The sequence below is a fragment of the Bombus pyrosoma genome, linkage group LG10, assembly GCF_014825855.1.
Source record: "Bombus pyrosoma isolate SC7728 linkage group LG10, ASM1482585v1, whole genome shotgun sequence".
In the NCBI taxonomy this organism is placed as follows: Eukaryota; Metazoa; Arthropoda; class Insecta; order Hymenoptera; family Apidae; genus Bombus; species Bombus pyrosoma.
This window is the reverse complement of record NC_057779.1, coordinates 2,893,988-2,920,304: the sequence shown is the minus strand read 5'-3', so window position 1 is coordinate 2,920,304 and position 26,317 is coordinate 2,893,988. Positions and strand designations below refer to the sequence as shown.

General features: G+C 42.9%; 2 protein-coding genes across 7 annotated transcripts in view; one reads left to right on the top strand and one right to left on the bottom strand.

Moving 5' to 3' along the window:
* LOC122571463 (netrin receptor UNC5C-like) overlaps positions 1-26,317 on the bottom strand; it is a 393,753-nt gene that overhangs the window by 193,530 nt on the left and 173,906 nt on the right. The gene's annotated exons all lie outside the window — the stretch shown is intronic.
* The window catches only part of LOC122571465 (netrin receptor UNC5C-like), a 44,697-nt gene continuing 22,181 nt past the window's right edge, over positions 3,802-26,317 (top strand). For 5 of the 6 annotated variants that reach the window (XM_043735228.1, XM_043735230.1, XM_043735229.1 and 2 more), the window contains exons 1-2: positions 3,802-4,272; positions 19,439-19,641. In XM_043735228.1, coding sequence (XP_043591163.1) covers positions 19,560-19,641 — 82 coding nt within the window. In that variant the 5' untranslated portion in view covers positions 3,802-4,272; positions 19,439-19,559. Of the gene's footprint in view, positions 4,273-4,318; positions 4,334-19,438; positions 19,642-26,317 lie in introns of those variants that run through there. The other variant, XM_043735226.1, reaches the window with a different exon arrangement.

The following is a 26,317-nucleotide window of genomic DNA, read 5'->3' as shown; positions in this document are numbered from 1 at the left end:
GGTACTGGTACTTGACAGCAAAGAATCCATTGTTCCTCGAAAATATTTCAAGAATATCTTGTATTGTATAAAGTTGCATAGCAATATCACGAAGTGGAATTGTTAATAAAGTACCATGCCACTCCCCAACCGCGACAACGTTGATAAATTCGGAGCAACTCCTTATCCAAAGTATCATTGAATAAAGAAAATTCTCGTCCAAGCGGAAACAACCCCTAACCAATAAATATCCCTGGAACGATACACCATATCATATTTTCTTTACACTACATTTTCTCCATACATAAATAACCTTTCACAACAAAATATATTTCCCATCACTACTAGTTATACCCTCACGCAATTTCACTACGAAAAGACCTCTACATACATACATGTATAGAAGGTGTTTCAGAAAATTGGTACCAACCCTTTGGAAAATACATATTATATCCTTTTCACAGGTATATCTTATATCTCAATCTGATGGTTGGACACGCGTTTATTACGGCCTTTTTGTTTGCTTACATGCTTCTGAAATTTAACATCAACTCTCTCGGACACCTTGTATATAATATACATAAAATCCCTAAAATAAAGTCGATCAAAATTCGACCTGATCGCTGCACCACGTCGTCCTAACTCGTTCCTTTCACCAGTGGACGAAGGAAAATGCGGTCCCCCGAGGAATGCGACTGGTGCAGGCCCCCAGGACAAGACCTCGAAGGGCTGTATCATGCACCGGGTGCCCCCCTGCTGGGTGCTCTGTTGCGAGCAGAGAAGGGGGTGTGGCACCGGTGCACCCCTCGGGATCCTGCGGTCATCCCTACTCGTCGGCGGCCCTTAGAAGCGGCCGTGTACACGCACAGCGTGGCATTATGCAGGCCCCGTGTTCTACAGGCCGTTACGGAACCGCCCTATAATGGGATAAAAATAACCGTGTTTATATAGGATTACGAGACGATCATCTTCCACGGGACGAGTTTCCAGGATGGAAGAGGGCGAGGTCGAGGAGAGGCAGGAAGGGTAGAATTTTCGTCGAGCCGGTTCCTCTTCGCCATTGTCTGCGCCACGTCGAGCAGTCGCGGCTAATAGATATGTGATAGGAAGACGTGCCGTCGTCTTGGGTACGAGATCGCTGCTACGTTTGTATTTATACGCTGATCAATTTGTGCGCTGTCGCGTGCGATACGCCATTGTTGAATGTGTCTAGAGGCTAGACACGCGGTTCGGTAATATATCCGGTTTACCTTTTTAGGAATACGATAGATTATTTGGAGTTCTTTCTTGGTCTTTTTGTTGTTTGTTTGACGGGGAAGACGTGCGACGTTGAAGTCCATTGTATTGTGAAAAGTTCTTTGACAAGATATTAAGTATGATACGTTCTTTGAACTTCATACTATGATCATTAATTATTTTCCAATGTAAATGACGTATTTTGTATGTGGCATTTACCTTTCAATTTACTGTACGGTGTTTCTGTGGAATTTGTCTGGAGTATTTTCTGTATGGTGAAATATGTGAAAAAAATGAAATGGAAATAAAGCTTTTTCTGTTTCAAAAAGGAGATTTTGTAATGGAGGTGCATTATGGTTTTGAGAGTAAAGTTGTCGATCTTCGCTTTCTTAAATGGAACTATATATTTTCATTTAGCTAGACGTGTAGCTTAAATCCATAGATTTGATATACTGCTCTTCGTATGATATAAGATTGTTGATTTATAACAAATCAAATTTACATAATAAAAAGGTGCATATTTTATAAATCGCTCCCTATGCAAACACCCTATGAAAGGGTTAAAACGAGACCAAAAAAAGCCATACGTAAAGTTAACCTCTCGCGCCTCCATCACCCAATCAATCAACCCCCTCCCCGATTCCCATCGTCGCTCACGAGAGGGAAGGAAAGGTTACAGCGCGTGTTTGCCACGGTACTAACGAGACAGGAAGCTCTGTCTCGGAACCATGTCCGTCGATATTAACAATCAAGCTATATTTGATTACAGTCTTGCTAATTGCGCGTCGCCGTTCATTGTTCTCTTCTCCCTCGTCTTCTCTCTTTCTCACCCCTATCGGGCGATCAATCGCCCACTATGCTCCCTCCAGTTGGTTTTAGGTTCAAACGTGACAAAGCTGGACAAAGAGCAAGCGCGACAGGGACGAAGAATCCTCTCTGTCGTGCGTAGAAATGATGCGCCCGGGTTAGCTGATAAAGACAGAGAACTCACCCCTGCCGGAACGTTATTAAATTATTCTAGCGTAACAGTAGATCTGCCCGCAGATATAAATTGACACTGACAATGCCGATTTCGCCGGCAACAGGACACGCGATTCGAGAACCACGAGCCGCGGCTAAATACGCGAGCGCCAGTTCACCTCCGCAACGGGGTTAAATTCCTGTTATTAATGGATTTGTTTGCGGTGCCTGCCCCGACGGTCAATATTTATTTATCCGGGCGAATGTTAGCGTTGCGACAAGTCCTGACCAGTTCGGTGTTCAACAGAGGGAACGAGAAAAGACCGGAGATCGAAGAGGATAGGCCACGACCTGGAGCAGCGGGGAGGGCGGGGGTGGTCGGAGTTTGCGGGTCACATGAAACAGCAAGATCGTAAATAAATGGCCGGCGTATTTATTCGGGGGAAAAAACAAATTTATGCACCGGTTGAAAAAACGCGGCGATGGTAAGAAGCAGGAAGAACGTCTCTGATTTCCTGAACCCTTTTTTATTAAGGCTCCACGTCGGCTGTGAACCGGTGACCTTCACGACGTCCAACAGGAAACGAACGCCGAGTGTTCACCTTTTAAGGGTTGCCTTTTAATGGGATCCGATGAAACTCTGCAGGCTGTTTGTCGGGCATTTTTTCCGTTAGTTTTGCTTTCTTTATTTCTTTATCGGTTTGATTGCATAAAGATTCCTATAACGTGGGATTGGGCTTATGTAAACGTAATGCAATTTGGCGCAAACGTTTCGGTACATTTGCATATACTGATGAGAAGAATCAGAATTGTATCATAAAAATCAATGGCTTGGTATGTATGTTCTTTTTAACAGAAGAATCTAACCGTGTTTTTTCCTGCCGTTATACGAGACTCTCCGAAGCCAAACTAATCGAATTCACTTTTTGTTCATTTCTTCATTTTATTACATAAGTGTGCTATTTTTCTAACTTCGTGTGTATTAAAAATACTATGATATCGATATGTTCTAAAGATTTAAACAATCTTAAAATTGATCACGATACGTACTAGCAATTTTGTAGCCATAAAATGATTCTATCGAATCAGCATGTTTTAATACTAGTTTCATTAGTATACATATATAAATGTTACAACAAATACGATTACGTATACGAATATCTTTCGAAGCCACGGTACAACGATCATCCGATATATCGAAAGATCGATCCATTCAACACATCAACCCCACCATAACGACTCCGCCCAAATATCGTAAACCACAGACTTCCCACGCAAGTCCTTCTCTTCTCAAATATCCCTGCCAGAAGCCTTCCAAAAATCTCCAATGTTTCCATAAATCTCATACGAGACAACAAAGTTACTCGTAGCAGCGGCGTCGGTCCGTTTCTCTCGACAGCTCGCGCGGCACTCTGAAGCGGTGTTCACGAGCTAACCATCGAGAGCTCCAGCATCCGTGCTCCCACCAGCGTGGCAGCTCGAACACAGTGGGTTCAGCTCGTCTCCGCCGCTACTGCCACCACCACCAGACACGTCTCCACCACCACCAGGGTCGACGGCGTCTCCACCACCACACGGCGACCGAGCAGCAGCGGCGCTCAAGAGCCGAAGGGCCCCGAGGTTTCTGCGCTCGGAGTCAGTTGGCCGACATGAGCCGCGCGCGTTGGGGCTCTCGGTGTTTGTTCGCTCGTTAAGGGTGGCAACGCGACCGGTGGCGTGCACCACTGTCCCGTGAGATGTCCGCGGATCAGCAAAACTACGCGACTCGCGACCCATTCCAATCGAATAACACGTTTGAAAACACGTTCGTCGAAAGTGACGGCGGCAGATAGTTTCTCGAATCGTAAAAAGAATCGAATCAAGGGTAAAAAAAAATTAAATAAATTGAAATAGTGTAAAAGAGATTGAATCGTGAGAAGGGTGAAGGACGGGCCAGCTTCAGGTGAACCTGAACCAGTGTCAGTGCAGTGGGCTTCTCGAGTGTGGATAAACGAGAAAAAGTGGTTTTCGGAAACATTGAACCGTGTGTTGCTCGTTGGGGTGCAAGGTGGATTTCCTTAGAGAAAACTGTTAATTCTGGGATTCCAACAGTTACAAGTGAGTTTCTTGTAGATTACGTAGAACGTATCTAGGCGGGGTTTAATTAAAATTGAACGAGGTACGTGGAAATTGGACGAGTATCCTCGAGGAGGTCGTCGAAGAATTTTAACGAGCGACTTGCCGGTTCGAGTACCCTTCCGCTTCTTTCGATATTTTCTATTTGATCGACGAGAACTTTTATATATTTCTCGTTTCTTTTTTCTTTTTTTCTTTTTCTAAACGGGTATTTCTTTTAATATATTGAAATGTAGTCACGGTCGAGCGAGCGTCTCGAAAAGCTCCTACGAAATTAGGAGGCGGTCGCTTATCTGGCAAGGCGAACTCCCGCTGGGCCACGGCTTAAAGGTCCCCTGGAAAAACTATTTAAAAAGCCGCGGCATCCAGTGAAACTGTGTTTTCCCTGCTCTTATGCTTCGCTTGCCTCGCAGCAGTCTCTGGTTATTGCTATTCAAATTAAGTCACCGTGGCCCGCGAATAAAGCGATTCCCGTGTGCCTGCTTATCCGAGTCGAGCGTTCTCGGTATTCAGAATTGGAAAAATTCCGCGAAAGTGCTCGGACCACACGAACGATTTACTTGTTGCTTGCAGCGAGTTTTATCGTCCGCGAACTCGCGATTGGAAAAATTGCTCGAATCGAAGGCGGCGTATGGCTTGACAAGTGTAGATTCAAAATCGTATTGGAAATAAATGGAGACTTGTTGCAGTGGTTCTGAGTATTTGTTAGAATAGAAATCATTTTTATAACTATTGAATGAATGAATAATTTATGTAGTAGGATTCATTGATTTTCTGATTGATTCTTTCCACTGACTATGATTTTTTCGTTCGTATAATGGGAATTTCAAGTCAGATAAGCGGATTCATCAATCGACAAAAATTCATTTTTTAATTACAAACACTCGTGTTTTTCCTATTTATTCTTTCTTCGATTAATTGGTATTTTATTTATCAAATCACTGTATTGTAAAGATTTATCTAATACAATTATTTTGCTCAATTAGATGTATTCGCAATTGAAGCTATTATTTTTTGCTGCATCGTAGTCCGATAAACGGAAATTTACTCTATTTCTATCGCATGCCAAATTTTACATCCAACTATCGATCAAATAACAACTTATCATTCGATTTAAGATTTCATACGTTTCAAGACAATTGTATTTCAGGAAATCGTTCTTTGTCGCTTACGGCTGCTATAAACGTCAAACCCTAAAGACAATCTCCAAAATTCGCATTTTCACCACCATACAATTACTCAATCGTAAATCTACCGAACGATCCAAAATGAACCAACAACCTTTAAAGTTTCGTTAAAAACGCCGTGCGTAAGCAGTTTCTGTCGTCGCAGCACGCGATCCCAGACACATAATGTCTGAATCTTAACGTTCGACCGGCGGACTCCATAAATTCTATGAAATGGGGAACCGCTAAGTTTACGAAATACGCATGTCGAATAAAGCTGCCAGCTCCCCGGGGAACAAGCGTGCACGGAGGATGCTCCGGTTTGGAAAAATACCCGAAAGGAAGCGGGTACTCGTCGGTGGTCGCGAACGAACGACTCTCGACCTCCGGCGGATAGCATAATCGTAAAGTGGCCGTCCATATGCGGCATCGAACGAAGATTCACAAACATTCGGTTCCACTTACCAGAATTACGTGGCCCGAATCGGCGTCGTTCGCTATAGAAACCGGGAGCAGTATGTTTTCACGGATTTACGCGAAACGCGTGCAAAGAGGGAAACGAGTTTCCTCGTAAATACACGAAATATGCAGAGGGGCTCAGCAGTTTCTTAGCTTTCCTCCTTGAAACGGTCGTGTTCAGGCTTTTCGACTTGTAGATAGGGTGATGTTGAGAATGTGTTTGGTTAAAAGGCGAGGGTGTTCGAGTTCATTGATCACCGTTGAGAGACAGAGGTTAATTCATGGAATTATCTTCGTAAATAAAACATATAATATTGGAGCCATTCATTCACGTGCAGAAAAGAAAATAATGAATGCGGATGAATAAAAGTGCAGCTCGGTACAAGGTTATTTCTGTAATCCTCTGTGATATACATTTTTTTAATTGATAAAAATTTTGGTTCGTTTATTCGTTCGTTTAGATTAAACGACTTCAATTTTTGGATTAAACCTTCCAACTATCAGTAGACATTTTTTTTTTTTAACAAAAATGCAACTTTTACTAGAAAATTGTAGAAACCTTTTTAGTAGAGCTTCTCATAGAAATGTTAATAGTACTTTTACTAGAAATTGTATCCTTGAACCTTTAACTATATTAACCTTTAACTATACACGTTTGTAATTTTGCTAGTACCATAGATGTACTCTTTAATTACAGAATGATCTTATCTGTTAAATGATATGTTATACAAATTCTAGAATATAACGTACCATTTTAAACTTCACAAAATTGTAATAGCAAGATAAAAATTCCGGCTCTCGTCTACCCTAAAAGATTAAACACGCAAAGTTGTCTAGTGACCAAATGCATTCCATCATCCCTAACATGTTTATCTTTTCCACCCAACTGCTTCCCACCACCTCCATAAACTATCCTCCATGCGCAGCACCCATAAACAGCGAGAATCTCCAACAGAATATCATGAAAGCCCAAGAATCTGCTGATATTCCCCATTTCGCGGTCGTAGACGAAGAATGATCGATAATTCACGGTCATAGGCAAATCGACCTGTTCTATCTATTCGTGAATAGTGGCACGACTGTCAACCGCGTGCGATCCCTTTCGTATTTTGTCTAGTCGAGTTCCTCGTTGGGAGTAGAGGGACGAGGGAATTGCTGCGATTTCCACGACCCCGGATCGATAAACGCTTGAAATTGCGGAACGTTCGACGGCGTTGTTTGCGACGGCCTGTTAACCTTCCGATCGAACTGACGCCCGATCATAGACGCCGCTAACGAGGATCTATCGCGAGAGACGCGACTACAATAATCGGCCTTCGATTTTGCATACTCTGTCTCCCTCTCTCCCATCGTTCGCTCATGCGTGCACTGTGAATGCAATTAATTAATAAGCCGCGTATCTCTCTCGTCGGGCCGCCATTGATAGCTGGCATTAATCGTCGACGCGATACCGCTGCAATAATTACGCCTTTGTCTCTTTTCACGAGAACGATGTCCGCGGAAACGATTCCCCCGAGTCCCTGACTTGTTTTGCACGGAAAAAGTTCGCTTTCTGGGAGGCATTTCTTTAACAAGATTCTGCGTTGAATGAATGTTCGTTGGTAATGGAACGTTCGCGTGTTCTGTGTCAGTGGATCGAGTGGTTGCCGTCTTCGTCAATGAAATTTTGTAAGAATGTTACGATCAACTGCAGCTTTCTTTGGGACTGTCATATTAAAATATAGGTTTAGAATACTTGATTTTAGTTACAAGATTTTATACATTTCACATCTTTTATGAACAACGTCTTCCAAAAAAGAAAGGTATCTAACGAGACACAAATACAAAGAGGAAGCGAGGAGAACAGCAGAGTTAAATTTCTAAAAACTTTTACATTTTTTTTACAGTCCTTGGTTATCAATAATACCTGCAGGAAAACTTCTACGTTCCTTTGAAATCCCCGATTCCTAGACTCTTAGATTCTACTTATCAATAAACAAACGGGAAATGGATCTTTTTCGACACTTTCCTCAATTCTTATCTCGCGTCGTATCGACCGTACAAACACCTCCACCTTCAACCCTCCAACACTTCCTAAACTGTAAGCCAAATATAAAAACGCGTCAAATAGAAAAAGACTACGTTTTACTTTTTTCCAAATTGAACCATCAAGTAACGGCTCTCACAAGCGGGTCCCCCCTCGTGTCTGAGCCTAATGCTCGAAAATGGCCGCCGCCCACGAGAGTAACTTCACCTCCCGCCGCTCTTTAACTCTCTAAAATTCTCCTGCGGCGTGAAACTGCTCTTGCAACGAGCAAAACAACTCGAAATCGCGGCGATATCGCGCGCTCGACTCGCGAATTCCATCGACGCGACTCGTCGACGATGAAAGAAGTCGGCGGAAGCGGCGAGACGAAAGCGAACAGCACGAGAAAACTGAAAAGCGTTGACGGGAACATTCAAAGGGGCGCGTGTCGCGTTCACGGGAACGAGACGACGCAGCAGAAATAAGAGGATCCATTGGCACCGCTCGCGGGTCTCCGCTCGACTTTCTTTATTTTCCGGTCGGACAGGCTGAAAAAGAGAAGGAAGAGAGAGTTTCAGCAGCGTCTTTCTTTATCCAGCCACGCTTCGCCGGAGATCATTACGCGGGCAGGAGCTTCGCGCAGAACGGTTGGTCGTTAATAATGTCTGTCAAAGTCAAATAACAGGTCCCATTCCTCCCGATTCGTGGCGTTTAGTCAGCGTAATCTCATGCTCCGCGTAATCTCATGCTCCGGGTAATCGAGGCTTTTTCAATTTTTCTCTCCCCTCTCGCAGGACGTTTATTATCTAGCGGAATGAGTTCATGTGGCGCTCGAACGTTCCGCGTTATCCAATCGCCAATTGACGTTTTCATACGGAAAGTTTCTTTGATATTGAAAATTCCGTTTGACGTCGGCTCGATAAGAAAAGGGTTGAGTAAGTCGCAACGCGATAAGCCACAGAGCCTAGACACGAGTGAAAGATCGTAGATTGTCGACGAATAATCTAGAGCCGATAGTCCCGATTCTCGCGCCGCTTTTTCGTGGTAAGGATCGTTAATCTTCAACGAACGTTTTTTTGCATCCATGTTATGAGCTCGCGTGTTCGATCTGCGCACGAGCTTCGTGAGTATCCCGTAATTATCGAACGGTGCCGTTTTTGCATGGATATCGGTAGAGATTTCCATGATTACCCGCGGGTAATCGAGAATCGTCGAGGTAAGTCGACGCAACTCCGCTGTAAATTATATGCATATACTGTATTCGACTCTCGGGAAACTTGTACCGCAACGGGGCGCGCACATGATCGATAACATTGATGATAATGTGTATCTAAATTTTCTGTACTTGTCCACATTAACAATAGTATTGATAGCGTGTAAATCTCTTAACAATGTCTTTTGTATCTCTAAATCGCCATTGAATCTTCATCTTAATCTCCATTCCCTTGTTAAAGGAGCTATTTCCTACAAGTGTCAGACAGCTGAACCTGATGCGAATGCGTCAGTTGAGCATCATTTAAAAATACGCTTCTTCGATGTATCATTATATCTACAAGCGTTTTGCACACTGATAGAATATCTCTCTATGCGAACACCATATGCAATCGAATCAGACGTCTCACGCTGATGAGCATATTACAGATATTTCTGCACAATCATACTTTTATAGTCCAATTAAACATATGGAATCTAAACAGAGACTTGTTTCATCTATCGAATATTATAATGACCGCCTTATTTTAAACATTTCATACTTGTACATTATCATGCATATTCTCGATAACTCTATGCTTCTATGTTTCTCGTAGACGCATAAGAATCCTCTAGATCTCAAAGATCCATCGATAAACTCGCAGCTTTCTCGCGATATAACGCGATACCCATCATTAATAATCATTATTCCTCTGGTACTTTAACAAACTGAAACCGAAAGAATCCTCCTAAGGCAAGAAACGTCGAAGAAAAACATCGGTGGTTACTATGGACAGGAGGCAGGAAACGAGAGGCACGTGATGGGAGTGCGTAAAGCCGGTCGAAGGCGCGTTTCGTTCCCCTAGCCCGTTTTCCGTCGCGAGGCCATTAAAAACTCGCCGATGCGGCCTGTTATCTCGGTCGACGGATCGATTTTCGGTATCACGGTCTCGATCGGCTCGCAGGAAACAACGTTGCGCCTTGCAGGAGGCTGAACCGGGGCCCACCTGGCACGCGTTGCCCCTCCATCTGCGTTCTCACGGGCTTCGTCCTTCTTTTCTACCTGCCTCCTGTTCGAAACCTCGTCGTGCACGCGAGCGTGCGCGGCAAACACACCATGTTCACGCTTCGACGAATTTCTACAGTGATTCTGGGTTGGTGGGTTACGAACGACCGATGAAGATGAAGGACCCCGAGAAATTTCTTGTTAGGTTATAGAGACTTCCTGAGGTCTGAGGGACGTCGAACATAATGGATATAAATCGAATAGAACAGAGATTCGCAGGATAAGGAGATACAAGGTTAGATAAGGGAGGCCGTGAGGGTAGAATTTGTGGCTAATAATGCGGAAATCCGACGCCTGGAAAAGTTAACGCGTCGATAAAGAGATATGGGAAGACACGATTATGGAGAGGGATGGTTTGGTGAATGGGAGGAAGGTAAGAATGGAGGGTAGATTTGTTAAATCGTATTCTCTTGGGTTCTTTCGTCGCCTCGATTATGATTTCATTTTTATCGTATAACGATAGATGCAGTGTAAATTTTTGATTCGTAACTTCAGATGCATCGTTTATAAGACATTCTATGTCTTGGTTTGTGTGCATCCACTCTTTGATGTCGGTTACTGTAAGATAGAAATTTCATATAGAAATAAACTTCGAGATAGAAACTTTTCTTTTACTGTTAATGTAACGTTGTTTGTATATTACGAAGCTTCAAAATATTCAATTTAAACGATACTTAAACAAACCTCTGAACAAACAAACGAGTCTATCGATGTCGAAACGAGATAAAGGAAAGCAAATTGAGCGGGTGTCAGGCAGAATAGTAGAACGAGGCGAACAAGAGATAGAAAAAGAGACAACCGCTGCGAGACATTCATCACGAAACGTCCCAAAAGTGCTGGTACGTATACGTGCTATGTGTACGCTTGGTATGCATGGCGGCGAACGATCGACACGCGAGATTAGAGGGAAAGCGTATCGTGGAAACGAGTTTCTTCTGGCGCTAGGTCCAGCACGTCAAGATCGCGCGACAGATACGACTAGTCGGGAAAAACGTGCTCGAAGGAAAAAAAAGCCAGTCTGCATCCTGAATTTTCCCTAGTCTGGCACTGTATATTGTGTTTCGTGTATTCATGGAAAAACGTCAAATAATTCCGCGACTCGAATCATGGCATAGAAGACGAACGTTTGATCCTCTGGACGCCCAACTCGATGGCGTCGTTGACTAACGCACACGTGGCTCACTCGATGTATTTTCAGCGACACGCGGCATCCAGTCGCTCTTATTCGCGTAACGCAGCGGCGCCGCTTTAACGAAGCGATCAAAGAAGTTACGAAGGTGTGCTTCGAATTTAGACTTTGAAAATAGAGAAAGTAGAATGGTCTACTTAATAGCTTGTATTACCGACGATATCGATCTTTTTGGATTTCAATTATACTTAAATTCAAATGATTCAGATTTGATTCTTCGTTATTTAGTGTTCTGAGCTCATAATACCAATTGCAAAAGGCAATGAACAAATGCGATGAGAGTATTATCGTTTATTCTTGTCAAATCTCATCAAATCTTTTTTTTTCTTGTCGGTAGAATTCGATTTCATCAATAAAATCGCTACCTGTTTCACGAGAATTACACCAATTTGTTGGAATTTAACCGAACGCTATTGAATAGAAAATTATAGGAAAGTACAGATTTTTCGCGAACGAAAAATTCTATCTTGCTTTTCCATGGAAATCCTACAAGTCATCTTTCGTGTTACAATTTCACCAGAGAAGTCACGGTTGAAGCCGGGTCTTCTCGAGCTCCCGTGAAATTTCGTCGTTTCCCCTTGACAATTTTAAAAGGCTCAAAGTCACGGGTTAAACCCTCTTCGTGCCACTTTGACGTGTCTGTTTCAACCTCGTTCCTTTCACCGCCGTGTCACCATAGGAAAGGAACAAACACTCGCACGAGGGTTCCAGGTTTCCTTTCGACGCTACGGAAAATCGATGGATCAAAGATCGTAATGGACGACGTTACAAGCTCGCAGCGGTGGCCACGACGCACTGGATACCCATAAATCGACCGCGCAGGCCACATCCCAACGAATTGAATCCTCGTTCTCGTAGGTAGCCGCAAATTTGTACACATTGCGTCGAGGTTTCGTCGTCATCCTCCGTTAGCCACCCTGTATACCACAAAAAGTTCGTGTACCTTTCAAAGACACGAAGGAGGAACGACAAAAGAGGACATAACCTTGGTCGTATGAAAGCTTGTATCTTCGAGATCGGTTCAGATCTTAGGAAGATAGAGCACGCGGTCGTATTGTGGTTACGCGTGCAAATTTACTGCGTGCAGACACGCATCTGGCTCGAGGATCAGCCAGAATTTACAGGCAATTGTTCGCAGACACGTAGACAATTCGCAAAAAATCTATAGATAATGAGACATAAAGTAGAAATCCAAAGGTAGTTTCTCACAAAGATGAGGAAAATCCGTATAAACGAAAAAATCTTGAGGTGGATCAAATTTTTGAAAAGTTTGAGAAATCTGTGAATAATGGATAAAGAAATCTGTGTGATGTATTAAACTTCTTCTAAGCATGAAACTTAGTTTGAGAAATTTTAATACATAGGTATAGAATTAAACTTTGGTAGAAAAGTTTGTACGAATTCACAAAGCTTAGGACATTTATAATAAAGTCCTTTGAATATAAATTACAAATATTACCTACTTTTGGAGGATAATATTTTTAGAAAATAATGCACTTATGGGTACTTGTCCGACTATTGAATAATCATCGGTGCTTCACTGAAATGAAAAAGAAGAAATAGTGTCTGTAACTGTCCCCGGACAAGTATATATGAACAACTGTCTGTAAGTCTAAACGAGTCTTTAACTAACGGACCCACAGCTAGTCAGAAGAACTATATCTCCAAGGATCTTCATTCGAAGACTACCTACGTGGAAGATAAGCAGAAGTGAACGAGATCGAGGAGCATAGAGAGGAAATATTCTAGCCGCGCTGTATAAAGATGCTCCGCAAACCCACATCCCTTCCTCTGCAGGGGGGTTGACATGTTTATTTCGCTCCGTAATCTTCTCGGATTACGTTTTGGCCACGGAACAGGGTGAAGAGGGGAGGGAAAGAGAGAGGTTTGTCGAAGAGAGGGTGGAGAATAAAAAGAAAGGGAACTGAGAAAGAAAGGATAGCCAGGGGCGGAGACACGAAGCGCATACCTGGCGTCACACGTGTGCCTCTCGAGAAGAGGCCTCTTGAAATCCTGTACACAAAACGGGCCCTTAAACGCAGTGACTCCAATCGACTCGTGGTACGTTCGTGTGCTACCTCTGCGTAGAACAAGATTCACTGATGCTATAGTTGAATTGGGAAGATGTCATAACTTTATCGATTCAATAGCAGCGAATTATTTTGTCGAAGACAGAATCAAATGTAATAAGCTGCGGAATATTTTGAGAAAAATGAAGAATTTATTTGTTGCGCAATTAATTTTTAATGGATTTTAACCTTCGTGGATAAATTACTTCTATTTATTATTATATAATAGTTCATTTTTTACTGTTACAGGCTTCTAAAACTTTTCTGAAATAAAAATAAAAATTGAATGAAACAAATTTGGTTTTGGTAGCTTTTGAACGACCCCGTTATTTGTCTGTGGGAATTAAATAATTAAGTAATCAATTGCATGTAGATAAAATGGGAATAAACTCAGATTTGCAACACATCCGTGTCGTGTACCGAATAATTTCCTTTTCTTCAACGACTATTACGGATTAGTTCCAAACACCACAATGAGAGATAATAGTGGAAATGCGCTTGCATGTTTCCACAGGAAAGAAGCTGTTCCATGTGAAATTTACGACTCCCCACGATCGCGTGTTGTGAGCGCAGAATGATCTAGAGATGGATACACGTGGGCAAGAAAATTGGTCAAGGGATGATTTAGTGAGAAATGTCTTTTTTATGGCGCTTTGAGATTCGCCGGGAAGATACCAGGATGAAAAGTACGGTAGATCGATCTTTGTGTACATTTAGTCTGTAGCAGGAACTTTATCATCTTAATACATACTCTTCTTTATTCTTCAAAAAGAATCCTCCATAAATTATCATTTTTTATACTACTTTATTCTTGTCATTTTTTTAAATTCCTCGTAAATCATTTTGTTTGACAAACACATGTTTTAGAAAAGGTACAACTAGCTGTATATCGTATCTCACAATATATATATATATATATCTAAATCAAAATGCTATTTAATGAATGGAACTCTTCAGAAACACAAACGTAGCTAATTAGTTTAGGCGGATATTTCAAAAAAATTTTTGTGACTTCTGTAATCTAGCCTCTTCAACTACATAAAGAAAAAATTAATATCATTTCATGATCAATGTAACGGTGTTCTTTGCCAGAAAGGAACGCAGATTACAGGAAGCCACCTTTCATTAAGGCATTCGACTCAACCTTTTGGGTTTCTCCGTCTTCATTCACGGAATACTCCATACAATATAGATATATCGCAGGCCAATTTCTCCAACCACCCAGTGTATACTCAATCCCTTGCGGGGGAAAGCCTGGAGAACACGATCAAGTTCGTGGCTGCGAAACGCAAAATTCGTGACACGTTACGTAAATGCATGCAAATTTATTACAACCAGAGGCGCATGCGTGCGTCGCAATTTACAACGCTGTAAGATAAAATGCGTAATATCCCTGGGTATTAGAAATGTTACGGCGAGCTATAGAACGCTTCGAGATTACACGGCGGAGAGAAGACGAGATCGGCCGGGAAGTTTCTAAATAACACGATGCACGGTTTTTACGATAAGTCGAAAGAAAGAGAGAAGCAGAAGGAGAGACAATGTCGTAATTGCCCGCTGTTTCACGAAACCCTTGCGATCTTCCAGGGGATGTAGCTTCTTTCGAGAGCGTCTATCGATCCGTGTCGACCCTGACACGCAAACATACAGCTACGATGCTGACGAATAACAGAATACAATGGAAGTATCGTCGAAATATCAGAAAGCATCGGCATTGATTTGTAGAAGATCCTTCTTTGTAGAAGAATGAGAAAATTCACCGGAACAAGTATGTGTAGATATTGATTTCACGTTTGCTGGATGAAAGCTATAAGCACTGTCATATTCTATCATTGTATTAAACATTTTATTTATAAGTATGACTTGTTCCAACGTCAATGATTTTATGCCAGAAAATAATTAATTCTATAGGTAGGGTATTCCATATCCGAGCCAGTTTTTGGCTATTGTAAGCTTTTAAGAAAATTGGAAAACTTCCGAACTGCCTATACCAAAGATAAACATTGTTTTTCAAACACGAGGATAATAGAATTTTGCTCTAATCGTGTCAATTTACTCGGAAAGAATGAATTATTCTTTCACCAAAATGAAAATAGCCTGTTATATAAATCCAACAATATCGATAACTTCGCATATTTTCAGTATCACGTACATCCAACCCACATATCACTTTTCTCCCCAACGGTACAAGAAAACTACATTTCCCGACTACTTTCGTTGCCATCAAGCTAGCAACCCTAATAGAATCCGTCCTCCCCAGAGGACCAGCGAAATTTCGCGCGCTCTCGCGAGACACGAACAATCAATAACGAATTCTCGATTGAAAGTCTCTCGCGAAAAAACGTCCAACTATTTCTTCGTTCCTCGTGCATAAAGGATTCCCCGGTATATTGGCGAGCGCGTAAGCACGCGTGGATCGTTTCTCGTTCCTCGGGGGCCCGCTTCTGTTCCGTAGCCGAGGTGGAATAGAAACATCGAAGGGAGGCGGCTTCGCAAACCGGTAGCCGCTGAATACTCCGGGGAATCCAGCCCCGTTGATTCCCCCCTACCTGTTGTCACGCGATACTCAGGTTGCCCTTCGAAGCTTTAAACCGCTTTTCAGTCGCGGTCTCTCATCTCTCAACGTATAACATCTCTCTGAACCTCACTGATCCAGAGCGAGAGGAACCAAGAAGAAGAAGAAGAAGAAGAAGAAAAGGGACAATAGGGAAAGAGAGAAAGCGAAAAAGCAAAAGAACAGGAAGATGAAGAGGAAATGGACAACACGAAGCGCGCACGATGCGTCGGTTTCGAAACAGACGGACAGATTGTGCCGCTTGTAAAGTGGCGAGGAAGACCCCTGGAAAACAGGTCTCATGAAAAGAAAAGACCTTTCGTAGAGCAGCGAAGCGGGTGAATAGCACTCGAGTTTCTCGCGTTTATCCCCGACTAGCGCGCGCCAGGGTGAGAGAGCCAGGCATTCGTGGCAATTGCAGTGTGAAATGCCATGTGTTCATCCGCGCGCGGCACCACGACGTCTGCTCGGTGTCGAGTGTTTTAAGCCTTTGAGTGGTAATACCGGGCACGTTTATAAATTGAGTCCTCGTCCTGGAGGATTAGACCCCGACATCTCTCTCTCTCTCTCTCTCACTCTCTTTCTATTCTCGTCGATGGGAAATCTGTGTAGGGACGTCCGATACGCTCGCATAATGCGCGTTCCACGGCCTCTCTACTCGTACTGTGGATTATTCCGCGTCATGAATCTTCGAGACTATCCTCGCCCCGTGTCTACCTTCCCTAACACGCGGTCTCGTCCCTGTAGCTCCTGTGTTCCTCGCGTGGTTTCATCGACTTTCCACCGGATAACGGCCTGACTATCGATTCGACGTGATTTCATCATCGTGATCCACGCTGGTCCCTGTTAACTCCGTTTGCGTTTCAATTAGAGAGATATCGTACCACGCGTCGACACCGAATTTTGATGTGTCAGGGTCTGGTTCTGTGGTGTCGTCGTGGAATTATCATTTTACTCCCTTAAACCGCGATTCAACCGATCTTTGATCTAATTTTACTCTGTAGGAGGCTGCAAGGAATTTCTTAAAGGATGGTGAAATTCATCAAAGATAATTACTTCGAGCGCTGACAGAGCACGTGCACACGAAACCACTTTCGATCTCGAACGAAATAGTTTGCGCCGCCTACAAGCGCGAGTTCGCGAGGCTAACAAAGGACCCACGAAGGACGACATTGACAAACGATCCTCCTGTCGCGTTTCAATCCACCGATAGGAGCTCTTACAAGTCTACCAGCGTTTTCTGTTTCTCCCTCTCCCTCTCTCTCTCTCTTTTTCTCTCTCTTTCTCTAGCGCGCGTTTGTTCCCATGAATTTCCTTCGAGTCTTGTCCAACGAAACACGAGCTCGCGAAACTAGTTCTCCGCGAGTACACACCGAACTGTTCCAAGCAAATACGTTCGCCGTGTGTGTAGCGCTTTATCGCCGCTCGTAAAGTTTCATCTGGACTTTAATTAAACCCGGGAACCTCTCTCGATACTAGTCAGACGCCGATATTTTGCATAGAATGAGCCTGTATAACCGGAGCAATCGAATCTTGATTCTCTGCCTTCCTCTAGGAATTCCTTTCTTTTTTCATTCTTCTATCATGTAACAGAGGAAAAGTTTGATTACCTGAAAAATAAAATTCCTCCGCTTATATTTACATAGCTGATTAATTTTCTCTATAACTGTTTTTTATATTTATCAAGTAATCGAAGAATCTTATTAATCCGGAGGAGCGAGCTACCCTCTTCGAGCTTCCAATTATCCCCAGGACAGAACGAATTTTTCGCGTCTGGCGATCCATTTCCACTAGACGGATCGCCGTTAATAATTAACGATCCCCGGTTATCGGACTGAATTGGCCACGAAGAACCGGCGCGAGGTTGATTCGAGGGAAACGAAACGAAGGGAGCGAGAAAGGGGGTGGAATTACCAGTCTCTCTCTCTCTCTCTCTCTCTCTCTCTGCTTTCGAACGAAGGCACCACGAGGAAATTTCGCGTGCGGGAAAGTGCGCGGTACCGGTGGAATATTTAAATGGCAAGGGTTGCCAGCCGGCACCTAAGTGGCACTCTCACCACTCCTAACCGTCTTTTACGTTTTCCGGTGGAAACAACGGAACGAGCAAGCGAACCCAAGAGAAACGTTCAATCCGCGTCCCAGCGTCGATGTCGCTTCCGCCCTCCATCGCGTGCCACCAAGAAGTTTCCATTTTTTTTTCCTTTTTTGAGAAAAGGCCGCTGCTGGCTTATATTTTCGATGAAAATGCACCCTTCCAAGCGGCAACCATAGCTCGAACGCGGTTCCTATAGAAACTGTTAACTTTTTTCCGAGACCTTTTTCTATTTTCTTTCTATTTTTTGTTTTCACGTTTCAAGAGTGGATATGTATTTTAAGATACTTGAAAATACAAGGTTGAATATACGAGGACGCGGTTGGAGGAACGTTATGTCGGTGGATTTCGAGTCGAGAGGAATCAAGAGTCTACCTCTAGAAATGAAATATCTTTGAATGTGAAATTTAATCTGGATTTTTCACTGCGTTTTCAAGTCTCTGAACGATATTATTGGAGAATAATATGCAAAGGAAATATATATATATATATATGTATAGTACCGATTGACAGTATATAGAGAAGTCGTATTCAAAGCGTATCTGATAATCTGGCAACACACAAGTTTCCACTGACTACTCAAAATAGCAAGTCTTTAGTCGATTTTACGATGTAAATGTAAGTTGAAGAGGGTGCGCGAGACCCCAGAAGTCGCTTTCCGTACATTCTTCGTATATACATATGTATCTCTGAAAAACTTACTGGTTCATTTATCTTAATTAATCATGACTGACGAACTACGATGTATACCCTGGCTAGTTCATGCAACGTTAATCTATTCCCTCGTATACGCCGGTGCACGCTTCTAAAACATTCCGTAGAAACGGATAATAGCTGCACGCTGCTTTATTCATTCACTTGGAAACAATTGCATTAGCCTCGTCAAGTAGATATATCACGATGCTGTTTCTCTGTTAGCTACAAAGAATACTCTTCGTACATTTTCAACCTTAGACACGCCATATTACAACGTATACGTTCACTTACCAGTTTCAATCTATGATGGAGATAGAACTATAGTAGAGTCATTTATATTTGAATTGCATTTCTTGGAATAAAATTTTAATGGATATCTTCCTATAATTCAACATGATTGTAAAATTATAGAAAGAGAAATCTTTACGCCGCAACCTATAATTTCACATCCTATATATTTATTACCTCTGATTCAAAGTTTTCTTTCATAAGAACAAAGAATCGTAACTCGTGGAAAGAATCAATGAATCCTGGTTATATCCATGAACTATTTGCCCATCAATGAGTTCTAGTAAACCAAGTTCAACTACACTATCACCTCCCACGTTTGAAGATCCTACAGCTTTTAATTTTAATCGGATTACTCATTTTTCTATTTCAGGTGCAGTCCATAACCACCAAGAGGTTTCACGGTGAAAGTGCATCGCCACCATTTTCTTTAATTCAATTTTCTTCGACGTAAGATGAACGAATGATCGACGAACGACGGTGACACGTACGCGATGAGGCCGAAATCGTGTTCCCTGTTCCTGTTGTTCTGCGTGCTATTGCCGGGACTGGTGCGCCCCTTCACATCCGGCGAAGGTGAGCAAACTTCCATCCCAGAGGCTCTCATGACGACAAAATGCAGTCGTCAGAGAGGGAACAGAGACTCTCCAGTTAGAATCTCGCTTTCTATCGATTCAAGAACCCGACTGCGACAGTCGATGACTGAAGTGATCGAGTGTACTTCGTGCGAGTTCTTTCACCACGGAAACGGGAAACGAATGCTCACGGCCTCGTAGATCGTTCGATAAGTTGGGAAACGGGCGGACTTGTTCTGAGAGACAGCCGCCATTTTGTTATTTTCTGCTCATTTCACAGGGGCAATTAGTTCAGAGATAAAGAGTTTCTAACATTTATCGTAAAATTCTGCGTAAACTCCTCGGACCTTTAAAATCATATTATGCGCTTGATATTTCAATTTTTCAGAAATTTACTGCAGAAATCCTGATTTGTTTATTTGTATTATTGATATTGTTTATTTAGGTTCTGAGATTGTTTATTTTCATTCTCGATCTTAACCCTTCGTAATCGAACTATAATCGGCAATGTATGTCATGCCATTTCTTTTACCTTTAGCCGCTTCCTTTTATTCTTTCGTACCAAAATTTAATTTGATAAAAATGTTACAACGTAGACAATATCATTATTTTAGGTTTATCATATTTGTTCCAACGTACCGTCCATTGATTCGTTTCTTTCTCTGATGATAAATTACTCTATTTTGAAATAGCTTTAAAATAGAAAACCTAACATGCAAGAGCGTAATAATCGAATCAAATCACCGTGTCCGACAACTAATGTGTGTTAATCCCCTAAATTCCTTGAACAAGCCTCCAAAAAGAACTTCCATTTATCCATCATTTTCCTACGATCACTCCAGATTCGATTTTCAATCCCCACAGCGAAGCTTTATTGTTCCCCGATCCTGATCCAGGGGTACGTCAGTAATCAACGTTCGACGCTCACGAGGGAGGAAGCCGAACACGGACATGCTTTTTGCGATTCCCTAGCCGAGAAAGAACCTGGTCGTGTTCTATGTGCACGGGGCTAGTCACGAGCACGGTCTTTGGCTTGGGAAAGGGGAAAGGGTGAACGGAGAGGGGCCCAGGCAGATCTAATTATACGGCAAGTCAGCGTCGTTGATTAGTGGTGGGCATAACCGGCCGGTTACGTTACACCAGCCGTTTTCGATGATGGATTACGATCCCCTGGAGCTAGTTTTAAAGCGACTTTACGCAAAGAGGGGGCTTTTGGTCTTTCTCGATTTCTTCGCACACTCGCGAGACCACGTGGCCGACTAATTAGCGTCCCCGACATCCACCGGCCTCGTCATCGCGGCACATAGAGATGATGAATGGCACACGGCAAGCAAAAAGAAAAAAAAAAAAGAATGAAAGAATCGTTACACATAACGATAGAAAGTTCACGGATTTATACGCCTTAACTGCGCGTATCTCGAAGCGAGAACCACTCGAAAATATATTCCTTCGAATATGCAGTAGAAGAATTATTGCGTTCTTTAAACCTTCTTTCGAGGAAGTTGCGCCGGTGTTCGCTATGTTGGTCGTATTTCAAATTAACACATTGGCAATAGTACGCGTTATGCTTCAACAATTTCTGATAAAAAGAGTTGTAAAAGGGGTTATGAATAACATGCAGTTTATGAGAAAGGTCATCGTATCTGCTTAACGATATTGTGTTATAGAATTGGTTGAAAAGAGATAGCGGTTATCGTGTGTGAGAAAATAGAGACCCGTTTAACTACAATATATGGATAATTGGAATTAGAGTGAGAAGATAAAAATGTACAGATATGTGCAATTGTGTCTCTGGAAAACCCACCGTTTTAACTTTTCGACACGTTAAACTGATCAATTCTAGCTCCCACTAATTTTCCGATTTCAACACTACGGAGTGTGACTGACATTTAACGCTTTTAAAAACAATACTTTAATCAAGTTCACGCGACTCAATTATTAATGCGTTAACGAACATACCAGTGGAACCTACAAAATCGTTTAACGAGTGAATTTCACCGTTTCCACCTCGCTCGCAGTGACTCATTCGCGGGTACCGGCAAACTCTTCCAACAACACAAACTCATCAATAGGCAAAGCCACAGCCACGCTTCACCGACGCAAACAACGCCAGCCAGACTTTTCTAACGCTCGGAGTAATTACGCTTTCCGACAGCTGGCACGGTCGTTCATTTTTTCCCCAAGCCGCGGGAGAGGCACCGCCATGCAAATTGCACGCGTCGACATTTAACGACTTCGATTGTGTGTGCACGCGTGTGACTTTCCCGCGAAGCCAGCGCATCGTCGGCGACGCCGTGGATAGGAAACGGCGCCTAAGAAAATCGTTCTCTGTTCTTACGTTGCCAGGTGAACTGTTAACTGTTCAGTCAATAAAGAAAGAGGGAGAAAGAGAGAGGCTCTTACGTGCGTAGAAACCCGCGTGTGAATAATAGCTCCGACGATTTATCGCGATGTGATATCGTGTCATAATTCCAACGACTCGGCTGGCCGACGTTCCGGCGCGCCGAGGAAAATATTAGCCGCGTTAATAATTAACGGGCCGCGGGCAGGCCGACGCCGCGCGTCGTTCTCACGTTTAAGACCGCAAATCACTTTGTAACTTCGTGTCGCGTCTATTCCGTGGTGTCTTCAATTTTTCAGCCTCCTGCGAACTTTGAGAATTTTAAATGGTTCGTATAGTCGAGAATAAAGCGGGAAGTTTCTTGGTTCCAGATGAGTCATATGATTAGTCTAACACAGTGGAATTGAGTAAATGAGCTTTCATAAATCGTAGAAAATTTATACCGTCTGTGGTGCAAATTGGTGTGATGAATGTTGGAAATTTGCTTGAAGGAATAACAAAACACAGGAAGTAAGTCAGTCAGTAGGATTGAATTTGTCGATACAGTGTAGATATTTTGTATTCTTTGCAATATGAATTGGCACGATGAAGACTAGAAGTTTGCTTAGAGTAATGAAAAAGGTTCAGGAGAAGTAAGCTGGTAATTAGTAGGTTAAAATTCTACTTAACGGCGTGGAAATGAGCTTCGTTAGCATAACATGAAAGAGTTGTACTGTGATGGAAATTAGCGGTATAAATATTAGAAGAAACCTGGGAAAAAGCAATAGAAGAATCAAAGGAGAAGAAAAGAAGACGAAGATGATACTAGCGTATACTAGTAACACGAAGTGAATACTAGTAAGCGAATACTTAGAAAATATTTAAAAACGCTTTTTAATAAATGATATCGCAATTATTTGTTCGTATCGACAAAATGTTACAAAATTCAAAGAAAAAAAGAAGAGCTAATTGATTAATTGTTACTACAAAATAATTATTTCCTACAAATTGACGTTTGTAATAATAATCAGTTCGTACGAAGGGAATAAATAAAAAAATCGATCGTTTCCACTGCATTATCCCCGTAACAAGTTCACCAAGTTTGTCGTCCAGCCTGCAGATAACATGCATCAAAATAACGAGTACCGTTTTCCAGAAGATAGATATCCACCGAGACCCCGATAAAAGCTATCGAACGTGTCTGGTTTTCGAGCTCGCGAAGCCAGCCAGGTTTCGCTCGTATCCGGTAGCGAGAGAAGAATTACGAGCGGAGAAAATACGAAGCTTTCCTGCCTTGGAAAAATGTTTATTCCGGCGCGCGAGAAAGCGGAAGGCGAGAGCGGATCGCGTCGACGAATCTTCAGATTTACGACTAATAAATTCTCCATACGCCGATGCTCCTTCTGTGCTCTCGTAAAGGTCACGTCACGCTGCTGATTTCGGATTCTTCGACCCCGTTCTATCTAGCACGGGTTCACCTCTGGCTAACAGTACCATCCGCGGGATTTCACCCTTCGTGAGAACCTATTACTCATCCTCGTGCTGGCGTGGGCCCGTTTCCGAGCGATAAGTATCATAAGTAAATCGCGATCAGGTCCCGCGATACGACCTTCGATCACGTAGCTGACCACGAAAACAGAGATGGATAGATGGGGAAGGAGAGGAGGAAAGATAAAGAGAGGAAACTGTAAACTGTTTGAAGATAGTGGGAGGTCGTGTGGATCTCGCGAAATCGCCCGGAGCAAAAATGCAAAAGCCAACGCGAATGCTGGTTGGCGGGTTGGCTCGACCGAGCAATTACCCGGTTGGTTCCACGTCGGAATGGGGCCCGTTCTCGGCCTCGCAGCCGCGGAGGAGGAAGATGAAGGGGAAGGGGAAGAGTGGTAGAGTCGAATGCGAAAGAGAATAAAAAAATACACGGTGAAGTTAGTTAGGCGAGAGAGAAGGGAGAAAAACTCTTTAATCTCTCGTGGTCTCTCATCGGCACACTGCCCGACCGAGTGTATACCGCGGTCTTTCTTGCGCCCGTGGTGTATGCCTTTCTCCGTTTCTGTCATTCTTTTACTCGCAGCGACGAAAGGTCGGGTCAGCTTTAATTATCGTAAATCAAACGAGAGAGTGGTGCGCCGAGAGGAGGCCCCGGCGGTTGTGCAAGCGCGAGCGCCGCGATTATTGTTGAAATCGCGGAGAACCGCCGGGTAAAAGAGTGGCCTGGGTAAAACGCAAGCCACGGACCGGCAGATCGTGAAATATCGACCGATCGAATTACAACACGACGATATTTTCGCGCGTTCCCTCGTCACGTGAACTCTCGATATCTTCGAAGGTGGTTAGTCGAGTGTTGGTCCGGCAGTCGCGTTGCGAAATTTCTCGATGCTCTCGGACACATCGGTTCGAAAACCGGATATGTTCGTTGTTTCTTAATTGCATCTTTCGATACTCTGGCCTACAGGCGTTTTTCTTTTTTCGTGTGTGTGTGTGTGTGTGTGTGTGAAGTATACTTCTGGAGGTTCGAATTGTAAATCCGCTTTCTTAATAAATCTTTGGAAACTTCGCATTATTGTTTGCTGATGTTTCTAATCGCTTCAGTTCGAAAATTCCATACGTATTTTCATTGAACTCTTCTTAATTGTATCTTTGATTGCATTATATAATTCTAATAATAGATTCGCGAAGAGCAAATTATATGTATATATCATAAGGTCAAATTATGTAATCAATTTTCATACCAAAGTTGGCAAAGTCGTCATTATCTTCGTCCACCAAATTCCCGATAACTTTAATCATATCAATTTGCCATACTTGTTCTTTCGTACATCTTCGTCTCAAAATACAATTCTATACAATCCAATTACGAGTCTTCGTACTAGGTTCTTGAATATGCCAATCATTCCTATTTATTAACTTAAAAATTCCCCCATGCTTCCAATCTCATTTTAATCACGATCCAATCAAAAGTAACTCGTCGCGATTACCATGCAGCGAAAAAAGAAGAAAGATAAATCAAACGCAACGAATTTTTGAAACAAGGTACGAAGAGTCGCCAACCACAATCGAACGATATCGAGGGGAGGCACGGCGCGCGCGAGTTTTCCTGCGTTCGGTCCCGCCTCGTCAGAGATTCGAATCTTCGTGGCTCGCAATTTCAATGCAAATCGGTACACGAGCTCCATTGTGTCTGGCAAATGGAACGATGAATCCGCAAAAAGCGCGGAACGTGAAATTTTGTTCCAGTTCGACGGGTATCACGGATGAAGTACAATGGGCAACGGGCGAGAATCGACGTGACGTCGTTTTGAGGGCGGTGGTTATCGATAGCAGAAGGAAAGAAGGCACCGCGGGAGGCGTTCACGCAACCAAGCAGTCGTATCTGATTCTGTTACTCGGTTAATTACACGCCTTAACGTGGGCCTTGCTGCCGTGGCTGCAATCGACTCGTGTAATGCGCATCATCGCCCTACGCTTTTTACGATTCGCCGCCTCTTCCGGAGGCCTCCATTTAATATTCACCCTTTCGTCAACATTCGCGCGTTTTTCGACCCGTTCCATTCGTTTAATTTTCTGTCGTTCGCGAGCAGGCCGATCCGCGACGACAAGTTTCGTGCCGCTTAAAACAATCGGTATACGCGTGATGGATGAAACTCGATAACGGATTGAGTTAAGCGATCACGCGCATCGTTGATAGGTTGATTCGCAGGATGTAGGTTTGTTACAGCGTGGGATCGAACTGTGGGTAATGTTCACTGGAGTAGGGGGATAAATCGTAACGGGGAATTAAATTTTGTATATTACACTTGTAATCCTTCGCCTATATTTTAGACATAGTTAATTTTGTTTACTGAACCACGCGATATAATTATTATATAACGCGATATAACTATATGTACTATAAGGTATAAATTGTAATAAGAAACAAAATTATATATATTACGTTGGTTTGGAATTTAATTTGTAAATCATAGTTAAAATTTTATAACTAGGATTATGTTAGCTAAGATTTCCTAATCTCCATTTCCATGTAAAACGTCTTTCGCAACAGTCGGAAAGACACTGTCGTCGCTCTGGATCGTCCAGCCACCTGAGAAGTCTCTATCCTCCGGGTACACTGACCGCCCTTTAACTCTGACCTCTGACTTCTGATTCCGAATACAATGCGGGGCTGTTGTCGCGCACCGTTCAAAGATAATGCGCGGCTGTCCAAATGGAACGAATCGAGGAAGGTTCAACCTGATTTCATCTCGGTGTCGATCGTTCTCCAACGATCAAAGAGAAAGATCCTCCTCCTCTCCATCGGTTCCTCCTTCGTTTGTTTCTCTATCTTCCATTTGGCCTGGTATCGATCTACGTACCAGCTTGT